The sequence below is a fragment of the Bombina bombina genome, chromosome 9 (assembly GCF_027579735.1).
Source record: "Bombina bombina isolate aBomBom1 chromosome 9, aBomBom1.pri, whole genome shotgun sequence".
In the NCBI taxonomy this organism is placed as follows: domain Eukaryota; kingdom Metazoa; phylum Chordata; class Amphibia; order Anura; family Bombinatoridae; genus Bombina; species Bombina bombina.
Window position 1 is genome coordinate 49,578,212 of NC_069507.1, and position 19,247 is coordinate 49,597,458.

The 19,247-nt window shown below is 37.5% G+C and overlaps 1 protein-coding gene across 1 annotated transcript in view; it reads right to left on the reverse strand.

Moving 5' to 3' along the window:
• The window catches only part of LOC128639509 (mannose-binding protein A), a 52,518-nt gene that overhangs the window by 30,190 nt on the left and 3,081 nt on the right, over positions 1–19,247 (reverse strand). The window contains exons 2-4 of the mRNA XM_053691651.1: positions 11,210–11,391; positions 10,221–10,310; positions 7,700–7,744 (exon numbers count right to left, since the gene is read on the reverse strand). Coding sequence (XP_053547626.1) covers positions 7,700–7,744; positions 10,221–10,310; positions 11,210–11,375 — 301 coding nt within the window. The 5' untranslated portion in view covers positions 11,376–11,391. The remainder of the gene's footprint in view (positions 1–7,699; positions 7,745–10,220; positions 10,311–11,209; positions 11,392–19,247) is intronic.

Sequence of the window (19,247 nt, forward strand, 5' to 3'; positions counted from 1 at the left end):
CCAAGTGCTCTCATACCCCTACTCCCAGATGCAGGGGTCCACCATACCCACCCTGTGGACCATCTCAAGATCAGTGCTGGGACCTTCCAACTGGACCAGCGGCTCAGAGCTTCCACTTCTGGCATGATGCTCCCTAAAATGGCAGACTTTAACTGTGAGTACTACTGCTCTTATTTTGTGTATATATAAATAATCCTCAGCCTTTTCTCTGCTACTAATAAACTAGTAATATCGATGTGTAATTCCAAATGTCTTGCCTCCCTATTCACATCATTTTATTTATTTTGTCCAAATGTTAGGTTTGGTTACTCACCTTAATTAAAAGTAACGTTAGAATTAAAATAGAATATCTAAATAAAATTATTGCAGTTCCTTTAGAGAAAACCGATGCAGCGGATAGCTCTAATACGCCTAGATTACGAGTTTTGTCGGTAAAAACTTGCGTTGCTAACGAGCCTTTTCTTTCCAGCGCTTACTTTAAACAACGCTGGTATTACAAGTTTTCTGAATGGCTGCGTTAGCCTCAGAAAAGTGAGCGTTGAGCAAAATTTAGCTCCACTTCTCACCTCAATACCAGCGTTGCTTACGGTAGCGGTAAGCTGGAATAACGTGCTTGTGCATGATTTCCCCATAGGATACAATGGGGCTGAGCTGGCTGAAAAAAAACCTAACACCTGCAAAAAAGCAGAGTTCAGCTCTTAACGCAGCCCCATTGTTTCCTATGGGGAAACACTTTCTAAGTCTACACCTAACACCCTAACATGAACCCCGAGTCTAAACACCCCTAACCTTACACTTATTAACCTCTAATCTGCCACCCCCAACATCGTCGCCACCTGCATTATACTATTAACCCCTAATCTGCCACTCCGGACACCGCCGCCACCTACATTATCCCTATGATCCCCTAATCTGCTGCCCCTAACATCGCCGACACCTATATTATATTTATTAAACCCTAATCTTCCGCCCCCAACGTTGCCGCCACCTACCTACACTTATTAACCCCTAATCTCCCGCCCCCAACGTCGCCGCTACTATAATAAAGTTATTAACCCCTAAACCTAAGTCTAACCCTAACCCTAACACCCCCCTAACTTAAATATAATTTAAATAAAACAAAATAAAATAACTATAATTAAATAAATTAATCCTATTTAAAACTAAATACTTACCTATAAAAATAAACCCTTATATAGCTACAATATAACTAATAGTTACATTGTAGCTATTTTAGGATTTATATTTATTTTACAGGCAACTTTGTATTTATTTTAACCAGGTACAATAGCTATTAAATAGTTAATAACTATTTAATAGCTACCTAGTTAAAATAATTACAAAATTACCTGTAAAATAAATCCTAACCTAAGTTACAAATACACCTAACACTATACTATCAATAAATTAATTCAATAAATTAACTACAATTATCTAAACTAATATACAATTAAATAAACTAAACTATAGTACAAATAATTAAAAAAAATTAAAAAATATTACAAGAATTTTAATCTAATTACACCTAATCTAATCCCCCTAATAAAATAAAAAAGCCCCCCAAAATAATAAAATTCCCTAGCCTATACTAAATTACAAAAGTAATCAGCTCTTTTACCAGCCCTTAAAATGGCTTTTTGCGGGGCATTGCCCCAAAGTAATCAGCTCTTTCACCAGTAAAAAAAAAATACAAGACCCCCCCCAACATATTGGATCAGCATTCAGCATGACCTCACATTCTATTGGCTGATCCAATCAGCCAATCGGCTTGAACTTCAATCCGATTGGCTGATTAAATCAACCAATCGGATTTTTCCTACCTTAATTCCGATTGGCTGATAGAATCCTATCAGCCAATCGGAATTTGAGGGACGCCATCTTGGATGACGTCATTTAAAGGAACCTTCATTCGTCGTTAGTCCGTCGGCCGAGGAGGATGTTCCACGTCGGAGGTCTTCAAGATGGAGATGTCTTCAAGTCGGATGGATGAAGACTTCGGCCGGATGGAGGACCTCTTCTGGCCCGCTTGGATGAAGACTTCTGCCGGATGGAGGACCTCTTCTGGCCCGCTTGGATGAAGACTTCTGCTTGATGGAGGACCTCTTCTGGCCCGCTTGGATGAAGACTTCTGCCGGATGGAGGACCTCTTCTGGCCCACTTGGATGAAGACTTCTGCCGGATGGAGGACCACATCGCCCGGATTGGATGAAGAATTCGGCCCAGCTGGGTGAACACGGCTCAAGGTAGGGTGATCTTCAGGGGGTTAGTGTTAGTTTTTTTAAGGGGGGATCGGGTGGGTTTTAGAGTAGGGGTGTGTGGGTTTTAATGTTGGGGGGGTCTTGTATTTTTTTTTACAGGTAAAAGAGCTGATTACTTTGGGGCAATGCCCCGCAAAAAGCCCTTTTAAGGGCTGTTAAAAGAGCTGATTACTTTTGTAATTTATTATAGGGTAGGGAATTTTATTATTTTGGGGGGCTTTTTTAATTTATTAGGGGGCTTAGATTAGGTGTAATTAGATTAAACTTGTAATATTTTTTTATTTTTGGTAATTTAGTGTTTGTTTTTTTTGTACTATAGTTTAGTTTTTTTAATTGTATTTTAGTTTAGATAATTGTAGTTAATTTATTTAATTAATTTACTAATAGTGTAGTGTTAGGTGTATTTGTAACTTAGGTTAGGATTTATTTTACAGGTAATTTTTTAATTATTTTAACTAGGTAGCTATTAAATAGTTATTAACTATTTAATAGCTATTCTATCTAGTTAAAATAAATACTAAGTTGCCTGTAAAATAAATATAAATCCTAAAATAGCTACAATGTAACTATTAGTTATATTGTAGCTATCTTATGGTTTATTTTATAGGTAAGTATTTAGTTTTAAATAGGATTAATTTATTTAATTATAGTAATTTTATTTCGTTTTATTTAAATTATATTTAAGTTAGGGGGGTGTTAGGGTTAGACTTAGGTTTAGGGGTTAATAACTTTATTATAGTAGCGGCGACATTGGGGGCGGGAGATTAGGGGTCAATAATTGTAGGTAGGTGTCGGCGACGTTCGGGGGGCAGATTAGGGGTTAATAAAATTTATTATAGTGTTTGCGAGGCGGGATTGCGGCGGTTTAGGGGTTAATACATTTATTATAGTGGCGGCAATGTCCGGTCGGCTGATAAGGGGTTAAATAATTTTATTATAGTGTTTGCGATGTGGGGGGGCCTCGGCTTAGGGGTTAATAGGTAGTTTATGGGTGTTAGTGTACTTTTTAGCACTTTAGTTAAGAGCTTTATGTTCCGGTGTTAGCCCATAAAACTCTTAACTACTGACTTTTTTATGCGGTAGGAGTCTTGGAGGTAAAGGCTGTACCGCTCACTTCTTCCAAGACTTGTAATACCGGTGTTAGGCAAATCCCATTAAAAAGATAGGATACACACAATGCACAAGAGGATTCTGGGTAAGATATGCAAATTAGATATGCAAAATCTCAGTTTTTTTGCTTTAACACAGCAATCCCTTAACAGGATTATTGCAACAATACAGAAATCACTCACTAGACAGCCTGTTTCGTTCTTTTTTGAACTTGTCAGTAGGAGATAGATTTCTGGTTGCTGCTTTGGTAAAGCTAATTTCAGGGTTAAATCAAAATTCATTAAAATTATGGCAGAGATAAAAATCTGAGATTAAAATCCTCCATGTCTCAAAAGTTAATCAATACAAATTTTTGCATAGAAAATTAGCACATCTAGGCAAGTTCCCCGCTTGCCTTTCCCCAGTAAAACTCCACATACATTGTTACCAAACAAGAGGATTCTGGGTAAGATATGCAAAATAGATATGCAAAATCTCATTTTTTTTTCTTCAAATACTGTTTTAACACAGCAATTCCTTCCTTAACAGGATTACTGCAGCAATACAGAAACCACTTTTAATGAATATATATATATATATATATATATATATATATATATATATATATATATATATATATATATATATATATATATGTGTATGTGTGTGTTTATGATATTTGTATATGTATACATACACACACACACAAACACTCTCACTCTCACTCACTCTCACTCACACTCACTCACACTCACTCACACTCACTCACACTATCAAATTCCTACTCTAACACATATACAAATATATTAGAGCGTGAAAAATAGATGAACAGATCCAGCTATGAATTTCTCACTTTGCTGCATATTTTCTGTCTATGAATAGTAATATAGTTCTAAACAAGGAATGTCATTGACTCCCTGTGACACATACAAGGAATAAAACACAATTAGTGAGGCTGTGTTTGAGAGGTCAGACAAGCAGTTGTGTTTGCATACAGTGTGGCTGTAAAATCTCATAGGGGTGAGTAACAGTAAACTTAACTGTAATTAAGTCGGTGTGTTTTATTTGCAAATTGATCTATCTGATGCATAATTATTTGTCCAAGGGGCCATAAAGGGGGGTGACTGAGGGGTACAAAATTTAACCCCAAGAGGCTGAAGAAGTCCTGTGGCGCCTCTGTCAATAAATACACAAAAGAAATTACCAGAGATATCTGCAATACATTTCATAGCTGTATGTTCCATCCATTTTTGATAAAGGTCGGTTTTAATTGTATGGCCATTTGAGTTAAGTGAATATTGATTTTTGGTGTAGCTTCCATTACAACAAATTATGCAATTGGTGTATGTATTTGTGTATCTCCATAAAAGGGAAAATCTTATTACCTTAAGCTTTAATGTTTTACATCTAGGGGTCCATCCGATAAAAATCGTCGCCCGCAAAAGCCGGCGACGCCAATATTTACGCTGATTTGGTATCACATATACGGCGTAACCTAGAAGTTACACGCGTATATTTCTGCCGTCGCCCGTAGTTTTTTGGGCTATAGGCAGGTATACCAAACCAGCGCAGTTTGGTATCCAATATGCAGCGTAAGGACTTACGTGGCAAAAATGGAGAAAACTTACTCCATTTTCACCTTGCCACAAAAAGCAGCCGTAAGAAGCCTTACGCTGACTATTGGAGCCCCGTAACTCCCTAAACTAACTAGAAAATAAACCTAACACCTAACGCATGCGCAATGTCTATCTCCCTGTCAACCGCGATCTTCTAAAATAAACCTAACACCTAACGCATGCGCAATGTCTATCTCCCTGTCAACCGCGATCTTCTAAAATAAACCTAACACCTAACGCATGCGCAATGTCTATCTACCTGTCAACCGCGATCCCCCCCCCCCCGAAATCCCTAATAAAGTTATTAACCCCTAAACCGCCTAAAACTGATCGGAACAGCCAATAGAATGCGAGCTCAATCTGATTGGCTGATTGGATCAGCCAATCGGATTGAACTTGAATCTGATTGGCTGATTCAATCAGCCAATCAGATTTTTCTAACTTAATTCGGCGGACGCCATCTTGGATGACGTCATTTAAAGTTACCTCATTCGTCGTTCAGTAGTCGTCCGGGATGGATGCTCCGCGGCGGCGGAGCGAAGAAAGAAGATTGAAGATGCCGCCGGAAGAAGACTTTGCTGCCGCTTGGAGGAAGACATCGTCGGAGGAAGAATTCTTCTTTGCCGCTTGGAGGAAGACATCGCCGGAGGAAGAATTCTTCTTTGCCACTTGGAGGAAGACATCGCCCGGATCGGATCAGGAGTTCGGCCCGGTGTGGTGAAGACAAGGTAGGGAGATCTTCAGGGGGGTAGTGTTAGGCTTTTTTAAGGGGGGTTTGGGTGGTTTTAGAATAGGGGTATGTGGGTGGTGGGTTGTAATGGGGGGGGGGTATTGTATTTGTATGCAAAAGAGCTGAATTCTTTGGGGCATGCCCCACAAAAGGCCCTTTTAAGGGCTGGTAAGGTAAAGAGCTTTGAAATTCTTTTAATTTAGAATAGGGCAGGGAATTTTTTTTATTTTGGGGGTTTATTATTTTATTAGGGGGCTTAGAATAGGTGTAATTAGCTTAAAAATCTTGTAATCTTTTTTTTATTTTTTGTAATTTAGTGTTTGATTTTTTTTGTAATTTAGTTTAGTTAATTTAATTGTATTTTTAGATAGATGTTTGTAGTTTATTTAATTTATTGATAGTGTAGGTGTATTTGTAACTTGGGTTAGGATTTATTTTACAGGTAATTGGGTAATTATTTTAACTAGGTAGATATTAAATAGTTAATAACTATTTAATAGCTATTATACCTAGTTAAAATAATTAACAATTTACCTGTAAAATAAATATTAACCCTAACATAGCTACAATGTAATTATTAATTACATTGTAGCTATCTTAGGGTTTATTTTATAGGTAAGTATTTAGATTTAAATAGGAATATTTTAGTTTATAAATGAATTAGATTAATTTAATATAAATTTAGTTAGGGGTGTTAGGGTTAGATAGAGTTAATATAGTTAATATAAATACTATAGTAACTATATTAACTATATTAACCCTAATATAATTAGGGTTAATATAGTTAATATATATAATGTAATACCTATATTAACTATAATATACTTAGGGTTAATATAGATAATATAGCTGGCGGCGGGGTAGGTGGATTAAATTAGGGGTTAATCATTTTAATAGAGATGGCGGCGGTGTAAGGGGCTTACATTAGGGGTTAATAATTTTAATATAGATGGCGGCGGTGTTAGGGGCTCACTTTAGGGGGTTATAGATATAATATAGCTGGCGGCGGGGTACTGGAGCGACGGTTTAGGGGTTAATAACTTTATTAGGTTGCGGCGGGGTACGGGAGCGGCGGTTTAGGGGTTAATAGCTTTTTTATTGTTAGGATAGTGAGGGGGGATAGCGGATAGAGGGTTAGACGTGTCGGGCTATGTTAGGGAGGCATGTTAGACTTGTCGGGCTATGTTAGGGAGGCGTGTTAGACAGTGCGGGTGATTTAGACTTTAGTCAGGTTTTATAGGTGCCGGCAGTTTCTAACGTGGCGCAAGTCACTGGCGACTCCAAAAATCTGTACTTACGCAGATTTCTGGACATCGCTGGTTTGTGAGACTTGCGCCACTTTAGCAAGTGACGGCGCCGCATATTGGATGGCTCGAGTTGCGAGCTGAAACTGCGGGCGACGTGGGTTCCCTCGCTTGCGCCGCAAAATGCGATCTATATCGGATCGCGCCCCTAATATTTATTTTTATTTGTCCTAAATAATAATAATAAAAAAAATCCTCCTTTTTTTACTTTTTTGGGGGGGTGGGGGCGCTTCAGGTTTTTGTGCCTACAGGCACCTGAGATGTAAATCCGGCCCTGGTTAAGCTGCCTTAGGCTTCACTGAGATAAACACTAGGATGTGAGTAGCTTTATTGTAGTGGCCTAAAGTCAAGTGAGAAAAATAATTTACTTTTAATCATCCACATTTTGGGGTACCAACTTTGACTGTGCAGCTGGTTTGAGTCAGGATCAGCTGTATGGCAGTTTTTACAATGTAGCAACAGGAATATCCTATATTGTAGTAAGTACACATCTTGGCTCTCACTGACATTAGTTGCTGTTGATGCATTGGACTTGTTACAGGAATAGACCAAGACAACCACTGTCATTTCGCTAGAAAAATGACAGATTTCATTTTATTTTATCTTATTTACCCTACAGAAGCCATATAGGTACAGCTACTTAGCAGGATTAGCTAACTTTTAGAAATGGGGAATAAGATTGGAAGTTGGGAAATAAGATACCTTGATCTCCTTTCTCTCCTTTTCCTCCCTTTTCACCAATAAATCCTGGAAAGAAAAATGCAAAAGAAGCATAATTATAGTAAATCTTTAAAAAAGAATAACATTTATACTATGCCATGAATATATATATATATATATATATATATATATATATATATATATATATATATATATATATATGAATATATATATATAGATAGATAGATAGATAGATAGATAGAAATTGTTTGTTGCCAGATGCAGCTAAATTATTTTTGCTTTTACATATTACTGTATGCTTGTCAGTGAGTGCCAGGTTTTCTGTGTGTTGTGTTGATCATTTAGTTTTGTTAGTTTCCCTATGGGCTTGTCACCCAGGTCATTTGGGGGTTAACATATATATATATATATTATATATATGTGTGTGTGTGTATATGTATTTAGAGACATATATACACATATAAACACATAAATACATATGTACACACATATTAGTGCATTGGAGCCCTTTTCAGTAAAGTAGATGAAAACATGAAAATGCATATTTATGCTATATTTATATTTAATAAAGAGCTATACTGTCTATTTACTATTAATATTTCACATTCCATTGTTCTGCGAAATATGTTCTATGTATTTATAACAAGATATTCCTATATATCTGTATATATCTATACCTATATATAATCATGTATATATATATATATATATAGGTATAGATATATAGTGTACTAGAATACCATCAGATATATGTAGAAAAATATATTTATGAATAAATAGAACATATTCTGCTACGTGAAGAACATTGGAAATGCGAAATATCAATATTTTCATGTCGGGTTAGCATACTTGAGAATATACAATCAGGTTTGTGCGTGAGTAGGGCGAGGAGTTTCTTTTCTACTTTTTTTGCTACATTGTCTTTTATGGGGAAATACGTTAAAGTGATCGCGATATAAGAAGTTCGGCATTTTGCACGCATTGGGTTAGTGTGCAAGCGAAAACTTTTAACTTTCAACTTGTAATATGAGCGCTATCAGACACATGCAAAAACCTTACTTCTAGTGGAGTTAGTGCGCGATCGGGAGCGTTAAATATTGTTTGTAATCTGGCCCTTAATAGGAAATGTAATAAGGTTAAACTGACAAGAAATTAGTTAATTTAATAATAATAATTATAATAATAATGACAAAAGATCATTCAGAAAGGAGGGCTGGAAACAGTCCCCAATATAATTCCTAAAAAGAGATCCTTTTCAGAAGTTATTCAAACTAATGGAATTGCCATACTCAAAATAGAACCAATTCATTAGAAAAAGTTAAAAGGGATTCTGTTTATTCTTAGGGGAGATCACACAGGCAATTAATTCTAACATGCAAACAAAATAACTGGGTCTACATAGCCAAGGACGGTCTAAATTTAAAAAAAAAATAATTGTAGAAATAAGTGCTTGTGTCAGCAAAAAAGAGAGAGTACATAGATCATCATCCTGGTATGTTGCCTTACAAACATATAAACATAGAATTTGACAGTAGATAAGAACCAAAAAGGCACATTAATCTACCCATATGACAAACACCATAACCGCCATCACACGTGTTGTACTGCAGTTTCAGAATATAACAGTGGGACTTGTCTGCATTCTTATTGAATGAGAAGCTCCGGTACAGAATTCAGATTCTCCAAGAGAAGCACATAGTGCTGGAGGAAAATGTGCACAACCTCTAGAACAGATTGGAGTTAGGAACAGGCTGTATTGCAAAAAGTTGAAGATCTGACTTATATTTTGTAGCTTAATACAGGCACAGAGAGTAGCTGTAGGGTGGAATGTTTCAGGCAGTTTTAAAAATATGGTTATTAAATATTTATTTTAAATGTATAAATGTCTGTCAAATCCTGCTGATAATACCTGCCAGATGATGATTGTATAAAATTGTAGTACATAAATATTTACCACAGGATAGTTCTTAAAAGACTATAAGCCATTTAGGGATCTCATAGGTTACCTCCCCAATTGGTTGGACACCTGCTGCAGCTCCAGACATAATTAAAGCAACCCCTAATTTTTATAGCTGAAGAAGATTCTAAAATATCTAGTTTACACTTCACTAGACCCCATGTCCAGTCACTGCTAGAAAGACTCTCAAAGTCATCTTGCCCATCAAGTTGCTTTGTTTCCCCTTATAAGCCACAAATCTACTTCATGTAGCGTACCTAGATTTGCACAATAAGAGAACTACATAAATACCTAACATTTGCATTATGCAAATCAATGGACCAAAAGAAACATTTTAAATCTGAAAAGATTCCAAACAATTTTCAATGTCTCTTTAGCAGTTTATAAGGCTTTAACATTTCATCTGATTTCAACATCTCCAGCAATGGTGAAATCCTGTGGGAAATAGAATTATTGCACACTTGTGTCACTGCTCTTTTCTCAGCTTTATGATGTCACCCATTGTGTCTTTTTGTTGTGAAAATGCTTTCTATTTAGTGGACTGTAAAGATGTATTGGGTAATTAAAAATTACTAGTCTTTTCACCTTGATTCCCTTTAGGCCCAACAGGTCCAGCTTTCCCAGGTGTTCCAATACTCCCTGTCTCACCTCTAGCCCCTGTCTGTCCAGGCGAACCTAAAAAAAAATGTTTTGATTATTTTTCAATTAAAGAATGTTGCTGATTATGGGGTCAATCATAATGCTTTAGAAAAATGTAACTAATGATTTTCAACAGAAAAGCACCATTAATAAAATCTATGGGTATTTGTGTAGATATATAATTTGCTATTTTTTTCTAATGGATTATGATCAATCCTTTATTTATTAGTTTTCTTAATCTAATTGCATGTTGATACACATAGAAAGGATTATATCAATAGTAGTAAAAAAACAGGAACAGGACTTGGCAATAATTATATCAGAGTATTTGAGATTTGAAAAACCTTATATTCAGTTAAATGGAAACTGCTAAAAAGGGCTACTAACAGTTAAAACATAACACTGCAAAGGAAAGACTGCATAGCAATAAGCAGACAAAAGGAGATGTGATATATAAACATTAATGTATATTAAGGAGTAATAAAGCAAAGGCTGATAGCCTATTTTCACTTAACGAGCAACACCAAAACCCTGATGATGAGTTGGAGGGTGGTATGTTTAAGAGTTGGAGTGTTGTATGTTCAGGAGTAATTTCTGGATGCTCAATGAATGAATTATGTAATAAACTTTCAGTAGATGTAGTAAGCTCAAATGATTATAAGGGAAAAGATATCCTAAAGATTAATTTAACTTACACTTTAAAAATAAGTACATAATTACTTGAAGGGCCTTATGGTTCTTATCTGCAATCAAGCTCTATGTTTATTTAGAAACAACATATAAGCAAAAACAGAACATTGGTTGATAGATTAACCATTTTTTTTCACCCAAATTAGCCACTTTAGCATGTTATTGTATTTTCATCATGAGAATAATGGCACAATTTTCAGATTATATTTATAAAACACATTAGCTCATTTGGTGCATCTTCTTACCTGGGTCTCCTTTCTGTCCATTTGATCCATCTCTCCCATCTCTGCCATTAAGACCAGGAAGCCCATGTATCACAGAACACATAGGCTGTGTATCTGATAGAGCCTGATTAGGTAACAGCAGGGCATATACATTAATATATAAAACCAAGATGAAAAAGTGAACCATAATGGATGGTGAAGACCTATAAAGGAAACATGTTGCTTAAATATCAATGCATTTGGGCAGGCTGCCATGTAGTCTGTTTAACAAATTGTGTTCCACATGTACAATAATAAAATAAATATTTACATATGTCCAGTAATTACATTTACATATAAAGCTGGATGATAAACTTGTTTGGCCTGTAGAATAATTTAAATGATCTTGAAATTATTGATTTAAGAATATCTGAAATTTGGATCAGTTATCTATTAAATGTTGGTATTATTTACATTAGTAAATGCAATAAATTGGATGGGAACCATCAGTCAGTATTGTTAGTTTTACATGATTTTACATGATTTTCAATATGTGAGAAACTGAACACTTTAATTTAAAAGAATATTAACCACAAATAAAATAGTAATAAAATGGAAATAAATACAAACAAAATGCAAGGCACATTCTTTGACTGCTCTCTTAGTAAACTGTAGTTTTGTAAACCATTGTACGTTAATATTTGACTATTCTGATTTTGTAGTTGACTTCCATTTAAAATAACATAATAAATATATAATATATCTTTTTCATATGAAGGAAGGAAGGAAAGAAATATAAAATATATGTGCATTTTACTTAGGGTGTAAGTGAAACAATTATGTTACAGATGTTGGAAAAAAATATTTTCTCTCAACCACAACTGTAAAAGAAATACATAATGACTAATATCAAATTTCTAATTACACTTTTTTGTCAATAAGTATAGGTTATTGCATTTTTTGCTTTTCTATGTGTAGTTATTAAAAAGGACACTAAAGTAAAATAATTTCTACAATGCATATGAATGAGCAACAATACATAATGCTAATAATTGATAAAAAATGATGTTAAAAATATTTAAATATATATACAGTATATTTAAACAAATAGTAAACATGGGTAGGGACGAATCCAATAAGTTATTTTGATGGTTGTGGGAAAGCTTTTAAAGAAAAGTAACTTTACTGTGAGCAGGACCATCCTGTTTAAACCAAAAACCCAAAAACTTTAATAACTGTTGTTGCAAGAGAGAGAAAAAACAGAATTTATGCTTACCTGATAAATTACTTTCTCCAACGGTGTGTCCGGTCCACGGCGTCATCCTTACTTGTGGGATATTCTCCTCCCCAACAGGAAATGGCAAAGAGCCCAGCAAAGCTGGCCATATAGTCCCTCCTAGGCTCCGCCTACCCCAGTCATTCGACCGACGGACAGGAGGAAATATATATAGGAGAAACCATATGGTAACGTGGTGACTGTAGTTAGAGAAAATAATTCATCAGACCTGATTAAAAAACCAGGGCGGGCCGTGGACCGGACACACCTTTGGAGAAAGTAATTTATCAGGTAAGCATAAATTCTGTTTTCTCCAACATAGGTGTGTCCGGTCCACGGCGTCATCCTTACTTGTGGGAACCAATACCAAAGCTTTAGGACACGGATGAAGGGAGGGAGCAAATCAGGTCACCCAAACGGAAGGCACCACGGCTTGCAAAACCTTTCTCCCAAAAATAGCCTCCGAAGAAGCAAAAGTATATAATTTAAAAAAAATTTGGTCAACAGGAACCTCATTCTTGAAGGCCCATGTGGAAGCCACAGCCCTAGTGGAGTGAGCTGTGATACTTTCAGGAGGCTGCCGTCCGGCAGTCTCAAAAGCCAATCTGATGATGCTTTTAAACCAAAAGGAAAGAGAGGTAGAAGTTGCTTTTTTACCTCTCCTTTAACCAGAATAAACAACAAACAAAGAAGATGTTTGTCTAAAATCTTTAGTAGCCTCTAAATAGAATTTTAGAGCACGGACAACGTCCAAATTGTGTAACAAACGTTCCTTCTATGAAACTGGATTCGGACACAAAGAAGGTAAAACTATCTCCTGGTTAATATTTTTGTTGGAAACAACCTTCGGAAGAAAACCAGGCTCAGTACGTAAAACCACCTTATCTGCATGGACCAGATAGGGCGGAGAACACTGCAGAGCAGATAACTCAGAAACTCTTCTAGCGGAAGAAATTGCAACCTAAAACAAAACTTTCCAAGATAATAACTTAATATCTACGGAATGTAAGGGTCCAAACGGTACCCCTTGAAGAACTGAAAGAACTAGATTAAGACTCCAGGGAAGAGTCAAAGGTCTGTAAACAGGCTTGATTCTAACCAGAGCCTGAACAAACGCTGAAACGTCTGGCACAGCTGCCAGCCTTTTGTGAAGTAAAACAGATAAAGCAGAGATCTGTACTTGCAGAAAATCCTTTCTCCAAACCTTCTTGTAGAAAGGAAAGAATCTTAGGAATTTTTATCTTGTTCCATGGGAATCCTTTAGATTCACACCAACAGATATATTTTTTCCATATATTATGGTAAATTTTTCTAGTTACAGGCTTTCTAGCCTGAATAAGAGTATCTATTACAGAATCTGAAAACCCACGCTTTGATAAAATCAAGCGTTCAAACTCCAAGCAGTCAGTTGGAGGAAAACCAGATTCGGATGTTCGAATGGACCCTGAATAAGAAGGTCCTGTCTCAAAGGTAGCTTCCATGGTGGAGCCGATGACACATTCACCAGGTCTGCATACCAAGTCCTGCGTGGCCACACAGGAACTATCAAGATCACCGAAGCCCTCTCCAGATTGATCCTGGCTACCAGCCTGGGAATGAGAGGAAACGGTGGGAATACATAAGCTAGGTTGAAGATCCAAGGTGCTACTATTGTATCCAATAGAGTCGCCTTGGGATCCCTGGATTTGGACCCGTAACAAGGGACCTTGAAGTTCTGACGAGAGGCCATCAGAACCATGTCTGGAATGCCCCATAATTGAGTTATTTGGGCAAAGATTTCCAGATGGAGTTCCCACTCCCCCGGATGCTCCTCCATCGCCAGGGAACTCCTTGTTTCCCCCTGATGGTTGATATATGTAACAGTCGTCATGATGTCTGATTGAAACCTTATGAATTTGGCCTTTGCTAGTCAAGGCCAAGCCTTGAGAGCATTGAATATCGCTCTCAGTTCCAGAATGTTTATCGGGAGAAGAGATTCTTCCCGAGACCATAGACCCTGAGCTTTCAGGGGTTCCCAGACCGCGCCCCAGCCCACCAGACTGGCGTCGGTCGTGACAATGACCTACTCTGGTCTGCGGAAGCTCATTCCCTGTGACAGGTTGTCCAGGGTCAGCCACCAACGGAGTGAATCTCTGGTTATTTGATCTACTTGTATCGTCGGAGACAAGTCTGTATAATCCCCATTCCACTGTCTGAGCATGCACAGGTGTAATGGTCTTAGATGAATTTGTGCAAAAGGAACTATGTCCCTTGCCGCAACCATCAAACCTATTACTTCCATGCACTGTGCTATGGAAGGAAGAAGAACAGAATGAAGTACCTGACAAGAGCTTAGAAGTTTTGATTTTCTGGCCTCTGTCAGAAAAACCTTCATTTCTAAGGAAACTATTATTGTTCCCAAGAAGGGAACTCTTGTTGACGGGGACAGAGAACTTTTTTCTATGTTCACTTTCCACCTGTGAGATCTGAGAAAAGCTAGGACAATGTCCGTATGAGCCCTTGCTTTTGACAGAGACGACACTTGAATCAGGATGTCGTCCAAGTAAGGTACTACTGCAATGCCCCTTGGTCTTAGCACCGCTAGAAGGGACCCTAGTACCTTTGTGAAAATCCTTGGAGCAGTGGCTAATCCGAATGGAAGTGCCACAAACTGGTAATGCTTGTCCAGAAAGGCGAACCTCAGGAACCGAAAATGTTCCTTGAGGATAGGAATACGTAGGTACGCATCCTTTAAGTCCACCGTGGTCATGAATTGACCTTCCTGGATGGTAGGAAGGATCGTTCGAATGGTTTCCATTTTGAACGATGAAACCCTTAGAAACTTGTTTAGAATCTTGAGATCTAAAATTGGTCTGAATGTTCCCTCTTTTTTGGGAATTATGAACAGGTTGGAGTAAAAACCCATCCCTTGTTCTCCTAATGGAACAGGATGAATCACTCCCATGCTTAACAGGTCTTCTACACAGTGTAAGAATGCCTGTTCGAAGATAATTGAGACCCGTGGAACCTTCCCCTTGGGGGTAGTTCCCTGAATTCCAGGAGATAACCTTGAGAAACTATTTCTAGCGCCCAAGGATCCTGAACATCTCTTGCCCAAGCCTGAGCAAAGAGAGAAAGTCTGCCCCCCACCAGATCCGGTCCCAGATCGGGGGCCAACACTTCATGCTGTTTTGGTAGCAGTGGCAGGTGACTTGGCCTGCTTACCCTTGTTCCAGCCTTGCATCGGCCTCCAGGCTGGCTTGGTTTGAGAAGTATTACCCTCTTGCTTAGAGGGTGTAGAATTTGAGGCTGGTCCGTTTCTGCGAAAGGGACGAAAATTTGGTTTATTTTTAGCCTTAAAAGACCTATCCAGAGGAAGGGCGTGGCCCTTTCCCCCAGTGATGTCTGAAATAATCTCTTTCAAGTCAGGGCCAAACAGTGTTTTACCTTTGAAAGGGATGTTAAGCAAAAGCGCTCTGCGCGCCACGATAGCAAACCCTGAATTATTCGCCGCTAATCTAGCTAATTGCAAAGCGGCATCTAAAATAAAAGAGTTAGCCAATTTAAAAGCTTGAACTCTGTCCAAAACCTCCTCGTACGAAGATTCTTTATTGAGCGACTTTTCTAGTTCTTCGAACCAGAAACATGCAGCTGTAGTGACAGGAACAATGCATGAAATTGGTTGTAGAAGGTAACCTTGCTGAACAAACATCTTTTTAAGCAAACCCTCTAACCTTAAATCCATAGGATCTTGAAAGCACAACTATCTTCTATAGGAATAGAAGTGCGTTTGTTTAGAGTAGAAACCGCCCCCTCGACCTTGGGGACTGTATGCCATAAGTCCTTTCTGGGGTCGACTATAGGAAATAATTTCTTAAATATAGGGGGAGGACAAAAGGTATGCCGGGCCTTTCCCACTCCTTATTTACTATGTCCGCCACCCGCTTGGGTATAGGAAAAACATCGGGGGGCACCGGAACCTCTAGGAACTTGTCCATCTTACCTAATTTCTCTGGAATGACCAAATTGTCACAATCATCCAGAGTAGATAATACCTCCTTAAGTAGTGCGTGGAGATGTTCTAATTTAAATTTAAAAGTTACAATATCAGGTTCTGCTTGTTGAGAAATTTTTCCTGAATCTGAAATTTCTCCCTCAGACAAAACCTCCCTCCTGGCCCCTTCAGATTGGTGTGAGGGTATGTCAGAACAGATATCATCAGCGTCCTCTTGCTCTTCAGTGTTTAAAACAGAGCAATCGCGCTTTCTCTGATAAGTAGGCATTTTGGATAAAATGTTTGCTATAGAGTTATCCATTACAGCCGTTAATTGTTGCATGGTAATAAGTATTGGCGCACTAGATGTACTAGGGGCCTCTTGTGTGGGCAAAACTGGTGTAGACACAGAAGGGGATGATGCAGTACCATGCTTACTCCCCTCATTAGAGGAATCATCTTGGGCAATATCATATCTATGGCATTATTATCCCTACTTTGTTTGGACATTATGACACAAATATATCACATATATTTAAAATGGGAGACACATTGGCTTTCATACATATAGAACATCGTTATCTGATGGTTCAGACATGTTAAACAGGCTTAAACTTGTCAACAAAGCACAAAAAACTGAACACACTTTATTACTGAATATGTGAAAAAGTATGAAGGAATTGTTCAAAATTCACCAAAATTTCACCACAGTAACTTAAAGCCTTAAAAGTATTGCACACCAAATTTGAAAGCTTTAACCCTTAAAATAACGGAACCGGAGCCGTTTTTACATTTAACCCCTATACAGTCCCAGGAATCTGCTTTGCTGAGACCCAACCAAGCCCAGAGGGGAATACGATACCAAATGACGCCTTCAATAAGCTTTTTCAGTGATTCTTAGCTCCTCACACATGCATCTGCATGCCTTGCTTTCCAAAAACAACTGCGCATTAGTGGCGCGAAAATGAGGCTCTGCCTATGACTAGAAAAGGCCCCCAGTGAAAAAGGTGTCCAATACAGTGCCTGCCGTTTTTATTAAAACAATCCCCAAGATTTAACAACTATTAAAAGTAATAATCTGCCAAATATACTTAGTAAAGTAATCGTTTTAGCCCAGAAAAATGTCTACCAGTTTTTTAAGCCCTAATGAAGCCCTTTATTCTTTTACTTAAACTAAGAAAATGGCTTACCGGTTCCCATAGGGAAAATGACAGCTTCCAGCATTACCAAGTCTTGTTAGAAATGTGTCATACCTCAAGCAGCAAAGTCTGCCCACTGTTTCCCCCAACTGAAGTTACTTCATCTCAACAGTCCTGTGTGGAAACAGCCATCGATTTTAGTAACGGTTGCTAAAATCATCTTCCTCTTACAAACAGAAATCTTCATCTCTTTTCTGTTCCAGAGTAAATAGTACATACCAGCACTATTTTAAAATAACAAACTCTTGATTGAAGAACAAAAACTACATTTAAACACCAAAAAACTCTAAGCCATCTCCGTGGAGATGTTGCCTGTGCAACGGCAAAGAGAATGACTGGGGTAGGCGGAGCCTAGGAGGGACTATATGGCCAGCTTTGCTGGGCTCTTTGCCATTTCCTGTTGGGGAGGAGAATATCCCACAAGTAAGGATGACGCCGTGGACCGGACACACCTATGTTGGAGAAATAAATAAATGAATAACAACCCTTTGTTTATAAAGCATTTTATTGCACATAATAAAGCTTGTGCCATGAAAATTCATTTTATTTGATCTTTTTAGTGTAATTATAAAACATAAGGCTGTCATATCACCAACCTTAGCCTAGTCTGAAAAAATTAATTAACACCTATAAGCTTTTCTTAAAATGTAAAACACCTGGGTGCTAGCTGCTGATTGGTGGCTTTATATATATATATATATATATATATATATATATATATATATATATATATATATATATATATATATATATATATATATATGCCTATTGTTCCAGTATGCACATTTGTATATATATATATATATATATATATATATATATATATATATATACATACATACACACACAGTATATATATATATATACAGGGAGTGCAGAATTATTAGGCAAGTTGTATTTTTGAGGATTAATTTTATTATTGAACAACAACCATGTTCTCAATTAACCCAAAAAACTCATTAATATCAAAGCTGAATATTTTTGGAAGTAGTTTTTAGTTTGTTTTTAGTTTTAACTATTTTAGGGGGATATCTGTGTGTGCTGGTGACTATTACTGTGCATAATTATTAGGCAACTTAACAAAAAACAAATATATACCCATTTCAATTATTTATTTTTACCAGTGAAACCAATATAATATCTCAACATTCACAAATATACATTTCTGACATTCAAAAACAAAACAAAAACAAATCAGTGACCAATATAGCCACCTTTCTTTGCAAGGACACTCAAAAGCCTGCCATCCATGGATTCTGTCAGTGTTTTGATCTGTTCACCATCAACATTGCGTGCAGCAGCAACCACAGCCTCCCAGACACTGTTCAGAGAGGTGTACTGCTTTCCCTCCTTGTAAATCTCGCATTTGATGATGGACCACAGGTTCTCAATGGGGTTCAGATCAGGTGAACAAGGAGGCCATGTCATTAGATTTTCTTCTTTTATACCCTTTCTTGCCAGCCACGCTGTGGAGTACTTGGACGCGTGTGATGGAGCATTGTCCTGCATGAAAATCATGTTTTTCTTGAAGGATGCAGACTTCTTCCTGTACCACTGCTTGAAGAAGGTGTCTTCCAGAAACTGGCAGTAGGACTGGGAGTTGAGCTTGACTCCATCCTAAACCCGAAAAGG